Source organism: Morone saxatilis, unplaced genomic scaffold (assembly GCF_004916995.1).
Source record: "Morone saxatilis isolate NCDOM2014 unplaced genomic scaffold, NCSU_SB_2.0 Contig17, whole genome shotgun sequence".
NCBI lineage: Eukaryota > Metazoa > Chordata > Actinopteri > Moronidae > Morone > Morone saxatilis.
In genome coordinates this window covers 23,225,081-23,238,054 of record NW_023339729.1, presented here as the reverse complement: position 1 = coordinate 23,238,054, position 12,974 = coordinate 23,225,081, and the positions used below count along the sequence as shown (strand labels likewise).

Below are 12,974 nucleotides of genomic sequence, written 5' to 3'. Positions count from 1 at the left end.
TCTATCTATCTATCTATCTTAGTAGCCAAACTCCTGAGAAAGGGTGTTAAATTTGTTTGTTTGGTGAAGGCCATATCCCTATTTCAACATGACAAAACCAGGGTCATAAAGAAATGTTTTCTCAGTTTGGTGTGGAAGAACCTTAACCCTACCATTCCAGCTTTCCCCTGACCATGAACAGGTACTGACAATGGTTTGATAACACTTGCAATGCGTGACCAGCAGTAGTATACTGTAATATTGTCATCTGTTATCATGAACTATTATCACATAATAAAGGTTATGGTGCTTCTTGGGTGCAGTTACCGCAGATTTAGGGGGAAAGTTCAATGTCACACTATCTTTTTGAGAACGGACCATTCTATAAGAGTCCAAAGATCAGATCAGTTTATAACAGAAACACCCTGATTACATACTCTGTCTCTGTCTGTCTTTCTCTCCTTGTCACATCGTAGACTCTGTGTCAGACTGTACCTGTATCTATACTGTCACCAACCCTTTACTTTCTGACTCCTTTTCTCTCTCCCTGTATCTTCAGCTTGTAAAGATGTCTAAGAAGGAGCAGACTGTTTGCGGCTTTGAGGAGTATTTCCAGGATCGAGGGCCAACTGTCACATTCAGCAACTTGCACTATTGTGTTCACGAAAGTAGATTCTGCTGCAAGAGAGGTCCTGAAAAATACATCCTCAACGATGTGAGGTAGGATGTGATAGTTACCCGTCAGTGTGTGTGTACCATTCTGTCTAGTTAACAGCATTATCATTGGGTGGTGATTGTCTGAAAGCGTGCTAGAGCCACCTGTATGATGTGCCACTCGTGTTGTATTTTTTAAAGATGTTCTGGCAACAATCTCATCCTTTACATTATAAATATAGCATTTTTTCATGTAGTGAGGAAAAGTAATCAAGTAATCAAAGCATGAATGACATTCAAAAGGCACCACATTTGACAAAATTTGAGATTTCAGTTTCAGTGCTACTGTACTTCCTGTTATTGTCACAATAGAGCAATGGCGATATTTTTCTTAATTACACTGACATTCGCTGATGCACATTGATGATTGAGATCATATGATTAGTAAAGGGTTATCCTATCCTATGGTAACGCCTAATTAAAAATAATAAAGAAATATTCAAACAATAATGGCTTCATGAACAACATACTGTCAGGTGTCAGACAGTTGAGCAAATAAATAGTTTTTTTTAAATGTAACCTGCGATTTCCTGACTTGTGATAATGTTGCAGTTTATATTGTAAAGGTTTATCTTTGGATTTTAAAGCTACAGTAAATCATGGTAATTGGACAGAACATATTCTTGATTGTTTTAATATTTTAAAACAAGTTAAGTTAAATAGAATTGACTTGATTTTCTGATGGTTGTTGCAGTGGCATCATGAGACCTGGGATGAACGCTATCATGGGCGCCACTGGAAGTGGTAAAACATCGTAAGAAACATGTTCATGCACATCCAAACACACAAGCACTGTCCCGCACACATGCACAACATGAATATTAGTTTCTTTCTCTTTCTATCAGACTGCTGGATGTAATCGCAGGCAGAAAAGACCCTGCTGGACTACAGCAAGGAAAAGTCTTGGTGGATGGCAGAGTTGTCACATCAGAGCTCAGGCTCAGCTCGGCCTATGTGGTTCAGGTACACAAACACAAACATACATATGCATTCCTCTCTGATTAGTTTGTGCTTTCATCGACCATGTGCTTCTAGGATGATATCCTGATGGGTACTCTGAGTGTGAGGGAGAACCTTCTGTTTAGTGCCAACCTGCGTCTCAAACCTCAGCATCACTCCTGTACAGATAAAAAACAAAGAGTAGATGCCATCATACAAGACCTGGGCCTAACCGACTGTGCAGACACTAAGGTACAGTGCTACTTACACAAGCTAATGGTTGCATATCACTCACTATACAGCAGTATTGGAAAGAGTACTGCAAGGTCTTACTCATTCTTAAAGATTGTTTTTTTTACTAATATCTTTCTAAGGATAAGCAGATGTAGAAAGTAGCTCACTTGGAAGTATTTTGTTAAAGACAATTGGTCTTTATCACTTCCCTAACCCTACTCACATAAAAGATCAGTGTTCAAACTATATAATAAGGTGAATAAATTGGAAAATAAAATGTGTTATTCCTTTTCTCTTCATTGACAAACTTTGACTAGCTCTGCGTCCTATGTTTATGGGTGGCAGACATTTATTTGTAGTCTGTAATTATGTACTGTATTTCAACTGTTGCAAAGTCTACTACTTCAGTGAAAAGTTACTTATTTAAAAACGAAAAATACTGATATTAGAATAGTCCAAAAGCAAGTCCCCCAGTTACATTAACAGCATATTTCACCCTTAGCAGCCCAGTGTTTTTTGTGTATTTATGCGTGTGTGTCTGCACAGATAGGGACAGAGTTTCTGCGTGGCGTATCTGGAGGTGAAAGGAAGAGGTGCAGCATCGGGATGGAGCTCATCACCTCTCCCTCTCTGCTGTTTCTGGATGAACCGACCACCGGACTGGATTCTAACACTGCTAACTGTATCATCGGTCTACTGCACAAGTATGACAGAATTACTCATTATTCTCAAGATAGGCAACACATACTCACACATAAGATACAAATGACAACTGAAGCACACAGTAGATGCTGAAGATGGCGGGGTCAAACAGTGGACAACGCGCTGTTCACTGTCAGCTTTAATTAACATTTGTTAGAGCAGGCATCACTGATAGCCCCACAAATCAGCAGCATCTTCACAATCTGCTCCTGTCTTTGTGTCTTCTGTAACAAAATGGATGTAAACAAATGTCCTTATGTGCGTCCAGGTTGTCCAGAAGAGGTAAGACTGTGATCTTCTCCATTCACCAGCCACGCTACTCCATCTTCAGACAGTTTGACCACCTGACTCTGATGCACAAAGGCGAGGTGGTGTATGCAGGAGCAGCAGACCATGCACTGGACTACTTCACAAACCTCGGTATGTGTGTGTTAATTATGATAAGCCCTTGCTTAGGAATGTGTTATAATAAAATATGATGAATCTCTATATAAAATGGGAAAAATATTGTATCGTCATATGAAGTCCTGATGCTTGACAGCTACCTCCATTAAGCTGTTGTTTTATATTTTAATATTCATAATATAATATTTATTATTATTATTATTATTATATTTTACTAAATTAGTATGAAACTATGTAAATTCTCAAGTACCATGTCAGGGTGTTTTATAGAGGTCCTTATTACAGTGTTTCATGTGTTGTGGATATGATGTATATGTTTTCATACAGGCTACCAAATTGAGTCCTTCAACAACCCTGCTGATTTCTTTATGGACATCACAAATGGAGAGGCAAAATCAACATTAGAAACATTTAGTACAGGTACGCCTACACAAAACACGCACATAGTTTGGTGTTTCAAAAATTGGTTACAAAGTTTTTAGACATCTAGGTTACATATAGTCATTCTTTTAACAGGGTTTTAATAACTATACTTTGAAATGTAACACAGCTATTACAGAACTTGCCACATATTGAAATATAGACAATGAATATGAAAAAATTCCAAACATTGTGTAACTGAGAAAAGTTAATGACTGTTATAAAATGGTTTATTATGCTGTCCTTATCTACAACATGACAATGTATAAAGGCCTCTCTGTCTTTCCTCAGTAGAGTGTAAAAACCCACTGGCAACTAAGTACCGCCAATCCCAACTGTGCCAGAATGTGCTTGAGGAGTTGGACCATGTGAACAAGAGTGCTGCTGAAGGGGTAAAAGCTCAAGATGAGGCAGCCGACTATGTCACCTCTTTCCTCTATCAGGTCAGCCATCTCTACAGTTCAGAAACAGGTTAAAAGCTTTGTTTCTTACATAAAAAAAACTGAAATAAATAAAATAATGATCTATTTGAGAGAACTGAAATCTCAGTTATTAATTTTCTCATTAACCAAAATTGAGTTTATGTTATTTGTGATGTAACGTCGTAGAGATTAATGACTATGCCAGCCAGCTGTTAAGACAGTGCTCTTGGCTGCCCGCTGAATGAACCCGTCATCATGCCCATAAAAAAAACTGTTTCCTTCTGTGTGTCTGTATCTGTGTGTGACAGTTGCGTGTGGTGTGTGGCAGGACGGTGCTGAACAGTCTGAGGAACCCTCAGACCTCATATGCCCAATTGGCTCTCAACATCTTTTTTGCAATTCTGGTGGGACTCATTTATTACCAAATGCCCTTAACACTGCCAGAGGCTTTACAGAACAGGTACAGTACTGATAACCAGCAGCATAACAACCAACCTAGTTTTAACTCAGTGTATCTGCTCTATTTTCACCTCTGCACACACTCTTCCCACTATAAATGTGTCACCTTTCCGGCTCAGCCCATCTCAAGGCCAAATTAATGAACAGAACTACTTAAAGTGAAAATAGAAGACAATGTCACAGGTTATTCTTTATTATTCTGAAACATTTAGAAGGATCTATTGGCAGAAATGTAATTTATTTTTCATGGTTATGTTGTCATTACTGTAAAATCACCTCTAAATAAAAATCACTGTGTTTTCATTATCTTAGAATGAGACGATTTTATCCACAGAGTCCGCCATGTTGAACCACCATGTTTCTATAAACCAAACACTGGGTCTAGATAGCGCCTTTTGTATTTTTTGCAACCATAGTTTCACCTACAGGCTTGGAAGGTGAGTGGTATTCAGTTGGCTGCAATCTGCACCTTCACCACTAGATGCCACTAAATCCTACACACTGGTCCTTTAAATTGAGAGTAAGCTGTTATAAACTCCTCGTAGTACATTTAACCAGATAACTAACTGACTCTCTCTCTCTGTGACAGGAGTGGAGCATTCTTCTTCCTTATCATCAACATGGTGTTTGGGAATCTCTCTGCTGTTGAACTCTTTATAAATGAAAGGGCGATTTTCATGTGAGTTAAAGATAAAAGTTGTGTGTCTAAGTGCTGATGTATGCAGACGGTGCATGAAGAAGTGCCTAGATAGATTTATGTGGATCACACGCTATTTAAAGGATAAGGAAAGTTTTCTCTGTATTTTTCTTATTTTTATTTTCCCTTTAAAAGACCAAAACCAACAACGTGTTTCATAAGATTGTCTCAATAATACTTTAAGCACTTTCCGGATTCCCTTGTCTGTCTGTGGCATTCAGCCCCAAGCTCTTTAAAATCAGTCCATAGAGTTTTGTTTTCATTTTTCAAAAATAAATAATAAATAATTTCCTAAAACAGTTACTGATTGCATTTTTGTGCCAACTTTACTCAAACAGGAGTAAATAGTGCATTTGTTGGGAACTATTTTGAGCTGCGGATTAATATACATTTGGGGCTGTAGTGCCTATCCACAGCAGTTAGAAGGCGTATGTGGGATTGTGTCCACGTTCAGGCCTTGGTTAAACAGACGATGCTTGTTTGAACAACAACGCAATGTTGGTTATATATTTTTCTTGAGATTTGTTAGCAAATGAAAACAAGCCTTTAATCTACAGTGTTAGATCAAAAGTGTGACATTAATTTGATCTGTTTTTTTATAGATTTAAATCTACAAATCCTTTAAAATTCAATGCTTCTTACTCTCTCCCAATGTTTGTATTTATGTGTTTCATGAGAGTCTTTGTCAATGATGTTGCAGTCACGAGAACTCCAGTGGCTATTACCGTACTTCTGTCTACTTCCTGTCCAAGATCTTTGCTGATCTCATCCCCAACCGCATCATCCCCATCTTTATCTTTTCAGCCATCGCCTACTATATGATGGGTAATTATCATACATACAAGCACACACACACACACACACACACACACACACACACACCATATTGTAACATGCAGATGAGACTGCAGACAGTCACCAAGTGTAGAGAAGAACAGGTGCTGTTTTATTCATGTCCTTGAAATGACTATTGTTCCTGTTTTGCTCTCCTTTAGGACTCATGCAGAGATTTCCAAATCAAGAAGTGCCTTCATTATATTCCCCAGTTGATTTAGAGTGTGAATGCAGCAAATTATGTAGTGAATAAGGAAACAGTTCATAATTATTTCTGCACAGGCTTGGCTTCATCCCAAAGGGGTTCAAGTTTTTAGAAAAAAATCCAGATGACAGATTCCAGTTTAGTCTATTTTAGGGACATAAATGAGCCCTTCCATTTGACCTGACTGCCATGTTTGATCCCACCAAGGGGAACCTGCTAAAAGCAACACTCTGGATTGTATTAAAATGCCTGTTTTTGTTTTACAGAGAATTTTCTGTCATTCTGTTCACATGCATCTTCCACTCTTTTAGGGCTGAAGCCTGCCTTTGAGGCCTTCCTGTGCTTTGCTCTGACCATGTCTCTGGTCAGTCTGGCAGGAGTCGGTCTGGCCTTCCTTGTCTCAGCGAGTGTATCTTCATTTGCCATGGCTAACATCCTCATTGCTCTACCCTTTGTCTTCATGATGGTGAGACGCCAAGACTCACTCGCAAAACATACACGACTGAGATCATAATGCTATTACTCTGTAAAAAGTATTATTACTGTAATATTATTACTAGAAATGCCTTACTGCCCAACACTGCTCTTGAAGATATAGAATTATCTGTCATGTGTATTATTCCCTCTCCCCCCTTTTCATCCTCCCATTTTAGGTCTTCGGTGGTTTTCTTGTCAATCTCAATTCCATGCTGACCTGGCTCTCCTGGCTGAAATGGATCAGTATCTTCAGATATGGATTGAATGTAAGATATGGAAAGCAGGCTGAGTAAGAGAAGAAGGGTGTGGTTGTGAGAATGAGATAAGTGGGGTTAAATTTAATCTGTCTTTATCTGTAGCGAGGAAGTCTTTCAGCACAGTCTCTTTGTCTCTCTCAGGCTGCATTCATCAACGAGATGACAGGACAGTTCTTCTACAGCAACACCACCATGTGAGTGCTGAGCAATAACTGAGCCACTCCTTTAAATACAATAACCCGCACACACACACACACACTCAGACACAGACACACTGAGCCTCTCTCATCTGTGTTGCAGTATCCCAGGGGAGATGTTCCTGAAAAGCCAGGAAATCGACTACTCTGTGTGGGGATTCTGGCAGAACCAGGTGGCTCTGCTGGGAATCATATTGGTCTGCATGTTCCTGGCCTATGTACAGCTGCGACGAATCAACCGCTGGAAATGATGCCCATCCATCTGCTTATGTATCCATCAGCCACTGTCTCCTATCTTATATTTATTTAACAAGCTTCAGATGGAGCTTATGTGCACTAGATGAAATATAATATGATTATTTACATTTTTATTTAAAATCAAAGTATTTGTTGAACACTACACATGGAATATCTCTCTCTGTCGCTCACGCTCTCACACATAAACACACGTGTTGTAACATTTGATTCTCAGGTGGATAAGCTGCCACTAAGCACACTTGGTTTGTGCACGAGGGAATGTACAGCAACAGCCAAACTAAACTGCTTACAAAGCTACTTACAGCGAGTGAGATATTAGCTACAGGAAAGAAAAGATTTACAGAAGCTACATTTTACAAATAGTCAGGTACGACTTCTGGTCTCACACTCAAGAGTTTCTGCGATTTCTTTTTTTTTTATTCATACAGTGACATATTCAACAATCAGCTAATCCCTGATACTTTGACTCTTCCTCCAGCATTAGAACAAGCCCTCGTGTTTGGTATGGTCATAGCAAGAAGGTTAGTGGCTTTAAAGGAAAAGCTAGATTACATTGTTTCTTGTCTACACCTTGAAGAAACTGGTATACTCTGTCCACTGCCCATCCCAAGTTCCTTAACTTCTAACTCTCTGGGGATCCTTTATTGAACATATCAGGAGGGAGAGCTGGGAGCTCATTGTATTGAACTGTATTATACTGTACTGTATTGTGTTTTGATTCACCAAGATTTCAGTTTTCTGGCCTTTATCTTGGTTCTATGGAGGCTGTTTCTGACCCTCAATCTACTTGTGGTCATTTCATCATACTGATTTACCTGCATATGTGCACTTTTTCTGTGTGCTGGTAGTTATTTTATTTTACTCTGTCATGTCTATTTCTTTCTTTTGGTTATTTGTGTTCTAAAAAAGGAACATTTTCCTAAATATATATTCAATTTATGTAAAATAAATTATAGTCAGCATAAAGCTTTTTTAATTAATGCCTTGTAGCACCAGTGAAGGAATTGTCCCTTTATTTTTTGTTACAAACTTTAGGCAGGTTTTAGAAAATATTATACTTATAAAATAATCTTAACATAAAATATGTATGTCTCAAGTGCATGCTGTAAAATTTGATTACAGGGATGAGAAAAAGAGACACACATAACAGAGGCTTTCAAAAATTAAACATTTTTCAATTTAATTTAATTATTTTGTGAACAGTGAACACTTTCATTTCACTAGAACTTTAAGATTGGAAAATAACTTTATTCCACTCTGTCTGACAGTATCACATATATATTATTAATACCAGCTCTTCATTGAAGATTTATGCTGTTTACACTGAGTGCAAAATTGAAAACCCATGTTTTTGATGATGGTACCATTGCATTAAATGAAAACATTCTAGATATCTTGTGCATTGTTTTATACATATTTCCCCCAACTTCAGTATATGTCTTTGTAAACTTAAGGATCTCCCCTGTGACAAAGGGTTTAAAAATGTGATCGAATGGTAAAATATGATTTGTCCTTATGAGGCGTCTCAAGTTTTACTTCCCCACGGACTTGGAGAAGAAGAGGGATCAAACAAAACAGCAGGAACAGAACATTTCATGAACAAACGTTTCATAAAAACACTGTTACAGTGGATGAATATCTTAGCAGGAACAGTAAAATCCTACAGTTGTTTTACAGATCCTTGAAGCATCCACAAGAGAAACACAGCACCAGTAACACACAGTAAGCACATCTTCAAATAGCAAACACAGAAACAGAAGCTGCAGTTCATTCTCAGGTTGGAAGACGACACCTGCTTTTAATTTAACCTTCAGAAACTTTTCACACCACTTGCACTCTTATTCCGGTTGTTTCCCACTGTCACTGGTGTGTTTTCCAACCCACGGAGCCACTCTGTACATTTCAGCACCACACGCTCATCCACACCATAGTCCTCCTCTTCCTCATACTCCACATCATCATACTTATGTTGCTCGTTCAGAAGAGAGATTTTCACTATTGAGCTTATGTCTCTGAGTTCAGTATCACAGTTGTTTTTAGCATTGGCTCTGCTGTTTAGAGTGCTGTGTCTCTGTGTTGCTGGTTGATGCCTTTTAGAGACATTTTCTCTCCTGCGTCTGGAATCTGAAGCGTTTCCAGAAACACCACCTCCGCTTCCAACATTTCTGGATGCTGAATGTTGACGTCTCTCACTGTTCCTCCGCTGCAGCAACAGAACAGCCTCTGGTGTGAGAGTCAGTGTGAAATGGGCCTCCTCCTGATGCCTGGCCTTCATCTTCACCTCTGGTTCACTCTTCACAGGGCTGTGCTGCTGTGTCTTGGACAGGGACTCGCCTGAGCTGGAGGCAGGGAAGCTGTCCGTTTGTGATGAAGGCAACAATCTGTCCCTTCTCTTTGAATGCAGCTCTGCTCCTGAAACTCCTTTGGCGGTTGGCAGATGACTCCTGGGTTGGCTCTTTTTCCCCAGCTGCTTGAGGTTCGAAGCCAGTCGCTCCTTCACTGAGCTGCCTTTGTCGTCTTTTTGGACCTTCGTCTTGGCCAGAGTATTTGTAGATGAAGTGCTGTTGATGGGTCTCTCCTTCCCGGTCAGCCCTGACACAGAGCGCGCAATCGACACAGGTGGGATGAATGGCATTTTGGAAACACACAGGATCAAATAAGAGAGGAGTTCCGTTTTGCGTTTGAAGTGCCGGATGAAAGAAAAAGAGGGCACTAAGGAGGAAACCGGTTTACTGAGGGAGGTGAGATACTTCGATGCATCCTCGGCCATGCAGGGGTCAGCAGTGTGTTGCTGCTGCAGTGCTCATCTACCCTGGAGAGGCAGACATCCTGACAGCGTCTTATACCTGTGCAGCAGGAGGGCGTGGCCTGGAAGGCTTCAGTGTGACCTCAGAGGAGGGGAATGAAGGGTTTTGCTGCAACTCAAATGCTCATTACTCTGAGGCTCAAAGATCTAAAATAAACCCACACTTGTAATCCTCTGGTGTCATCAGTGTGAGCACGTTTACTACACACAGTGCAAGTGCACATGCAGGCTTAATCCGCACAGGCTGTATTAATGACTAAAGAGAAAGTAAGGTAGGAGTCAGTAGCTGTGAACACAAGTCACACTCTAAGCAGGACACTTTACTCTTAATCAAAAACATGTAAAAAAATACAAACTTCCTTCTTGACCTTGAATGTAGATGTAGTTGGTTGACAAATAAGTAAATGTTTGAGAGTGAGAGAGTGAGAGAGTGAGAGTGAGAGAGAGTGTGAGTGAGTGAGTGATGACATGCAGCATAACTCAGTCCACTTACTAGCTTTTCCTACAGCTTTGAACTGCATCTCATGGTCTTCATTTGTGGATAAAAAAAGCTAAGTAAGTTCATCTAAATGCTAATTCAGTTTGCATTATTTGTTTGTTTTACACAATCTGCTCATATCCAAATGTAGAATATATTCCTGTTGTGTGCTCTTCTTCGATAGGACAGAAAATATGAAAAATATTGACACAAAAAACATTTATTTGGATACCATTTGTTACAAAATCTGATTAAAATGTAGTTAAAACTCTAAATTCAACATAACAGAACCTAACACATCTTCTCTTATATATATCATTATAAATTTAAACATATACATCTATATATTTTAAGTTATCCTGACCAACTTTAAGAAGGTATAGATACATTTTACTGCAATAATCAGTTTGAACTTGTGTGACAGTGTTACTGCTGTAAGCTTGCGTGTGTTCATTCACAGCATGTCTTCTTGTGTATGTAGAGGACCTGTCGACAGCGAGGACAAGTGTGATAGGCATCCTTGAAATAGTTCACAAATAATGGAATCAGGCAGCATCCAAGCAGCAACCTGTGAGACAGAAATTACACATCAGTTTTTGCCTTTTGAATGTCTGATGATGGATGTTTGGTATTTAGATTAACCAGATTTAGCTTTTTGAATTAGTCTCTCCTCACCCGCATAACACAAACACAAAACACATGAGCCACGCGTGAGTCCCGACTTGGTAGGTGACCTGCGTGGTGACCTGAGTCTGACAAGCAGGGCATGTTGTCAGAGCTGGAGAGCGATACAGCTCCGTTTCATAGCTCACAAACTTCGGCCTGGGAGTAAGCGGAGGGAGAGCAGACACTAGAGGGAAGACATGGGAGGAGAGAATTACAGTTTCTCTCTCTTAACATTATCTGACCAGTGCTGCTCGAGAGGTTGGACGAGGAAAGTATTGCCATTTATTATACAAAACTACTATTTCTACCTGGAACTTTGCAATAAATAAATTTATTTTACTTAAATAATGTAATTTTTCCAACTATTGCATGTTATCCCACTCCCTCTAAAACTACCAGTATGTAACATTCATAATTTACAATTTTTTTTTTATCATTTTGGACAATAAAACACTATAAATGGACGACTACAATCAACAAGTCCCAACTTAAAAAACACCCCTGAAAATCTATAATGTCTTAAGGAAAGAACATGACAAAGAAAATGTGACATTCAGACTCTGCATGTCCAAAATGGAGGCAGATGTGAAGTGAGCGTGTACCTGGAGGTGAGTAAGTTTGGGTGGAGCAGCCAAGTCCAGGAGAAAATGAGAAGGAAGGAGGAGGTGGTGCAGGGCTGAAAGGTGAGTGAATACGGTAGGTCCTCACATCTTGCCCAGAGTCTGGAGGAACAAACACATACCACAAACTTCTGTGAAAACTGTCCCAGTAAACAAAGCAACAAGTTGAGAGTTTATTTTACCTGTTAAGAAATACGGTGGAGGTGTAGGAAACGGCTCGTCCACTTTTCTTAAGGACTCCATATAACAGTTCGGTGGTGTAAAAGAGAGAAAATGGAGCGTGAGACTCTGAATGATGTTTGCAGCTAGCAGCAGTTCACCTGTAGGTCTACCAGCTGCAATGAGATACTAATTAAAACCTCCTCTGATTGGTTTCAGAACCTATTACCCACAAGTCAATAGCAGGGTGATCTTTAAAATGAGGCAGTAGGGATTTGGGGGTAATTTTTTTTAGAAATGTGCACTATACAGCCACCTTTCATTCACTTACTGCAGAAATAATGGAGCTTGATAGCATGTCCATTGACTTCTTCGGATTTTAAAAGGTTTACATGTTGCCAAAAAACACAATAAAATGAAGATGTGTGTGTTGGTTAACAGTACCACAGCATCATGTACATGTACAGGACAGCAGATCACATCTAATGGCCCTGATGTTACTTTTTAGTAGTGCATAATCAAACAAAATCACAATCAGTCAAACTACCATAAAGTGTTCATGTGTGGCTTTCAGGGCCCCTGGGAATCTGTGGCCGGGTTGGTAATCTATGGAAGCCCATTTTTAGGAAAAAAAAGATTCTGCAAGTCATTATAATGAGAAATGTTCTCAAAATAGTGACTTACCATCTCAATATAATGACTTGGTATCTCAAAATAATGAAGCTTTCTCAATATTTTAAATTAGTATCTCAAAATAATGACTTAGTATCTCAAAATAATGAGAAACTTTTAATATTTTGAATTAGTATATCAATATTTTGACTTCGAGATACTAGTGTACATACATTAAAGTGTAAAGTAAATTTATTTTTTTTAGATACTAATTCAAAATATTGAGAAAGCTTCATTATTTTGAGATACCAAGTCATTATATTGAGATGATAAGTCACTATTTAGAGAACATTTCTCATTATAATGACTTACAGAATCTTTTATTATTATTTTAACATACTAAGTTGTTGTTTTGAGTTAATAAGTCATTATTT

General features: G+C 39.0%; 2 protein-coding genes across 2 annotated transcripts; one reads left to right on the top strand and one right to left on the bottom strand.

The window, feature by feature from the left end:
• The first annotated feature begins 437 nt into the window (after positions 1-437).
• On the top strand, positions 438-8,547 carry abcg2b (ATP-binding cassette, sub-family G (WHITE), member 2b). The gene is made up of 15 exons (XM_035659978.1): positions 438-699; positions 1,388-1,447; positions 1,539-1,656; positions 1,729-1,884; positions 2,413-2,570; positions 2,837-2,988; positions 3,301-3,393; positions 3,685-3,836; positions 4,124-4,275; positions 4,864-4,953; positions 5,672-5,796; positions 6,322-6,476; positions 6,664-6,753; positions 6,886-6,938; positions 7,045-8,547. The coding sequence occupies exons 1-15, from the start codon at positions 548-550 to the stop codon at positions 7,190-7,192; spliced, it is 1,854 nt and encodes a 617-aa protein (XP_035515871.1). The 5' UTR covers positions 438-547; the 3' UTR covers positions 7,193-8,547.
• Positions 8,548-10,687: 2,140 nt separating this feature from the next.
• On the bottom strand, positions 10,688-12,116 carry LOC118326848 (cell death-inducing p53-target protein 1-like). The gene is made up of 4 exons (XM_035659976.1): positions 11,952-12,116; positions 11,752-11,871; positions 11,159-11,333; positions 10,688-11,051 (listed from the first exon to the last, which is right to left on the bottom strand). The coding sequence occupies exons 1-4, from the start codon at positions 12,010-12,012 to the stop codon at positions 10,934-10,936; spliced, it is 474 nt and encodes a 157-aa protein (XP_035515869.1). The 5' UTR covers positions 12,013-12,116; the 3' UTR covers positions 10,688-10,933.
• Between the last annotated feature and the right edge of the window lie 858 nt (positions 12,117-12,974).

What these genes read in the sequence shown, in the direction of transcription:
- abcg2b (XM_035659978.1), top strand. Translation starts at nt 548, where the DNA reads ATGTCTAAGAAGGAGCAGACTGTTTGCGGCTTTGAGGAGTATTTCCAG. An exon ending in CCAGAGGCTTTACAGAACAG is followed by an intron (nt 4,276 to 4,863) that starts GTACAGTACTGA and finishes TCTCTGTGACAG; the next exon opens with GAGTGGAGCATTCTTCTTCC. An exon ending in CATCGCCTACTATATGATGG is followed by an intron (nt 5,797 to 6,321) that starts GTAATTATCATA and finishes CCACTCTTTTAG; the next exon opens with GGCTGAAGCCTGCCTTTGAG.
- LOC118326848 (XM_035659976.1), bottom strand. Translation starts at nt 12,012, where the DNA reads ATGGAGTCCTTAAGAAAAGTGGACGAGCCGTTTCCTACACCTCCACCG. An exon ending in CCAAACTTACTCACCTCCAG is followed by an intron (nt 11,334 to 11,751) that starts GTACACGCTCAC and finishes TCTTCCCTCTAG; the next exon opens with TGTCTGCTCTCCCTCCGCTT. An exon ending in TTTGTGTTTGTGTTATGCGG is followed by an intron (nt 11,052 to 11,158) that starts GTGAGGAGAGAC and finishes TCTGTCTCACAG; the next exon opens with GTTGCTGCTTGGATGCTGCC.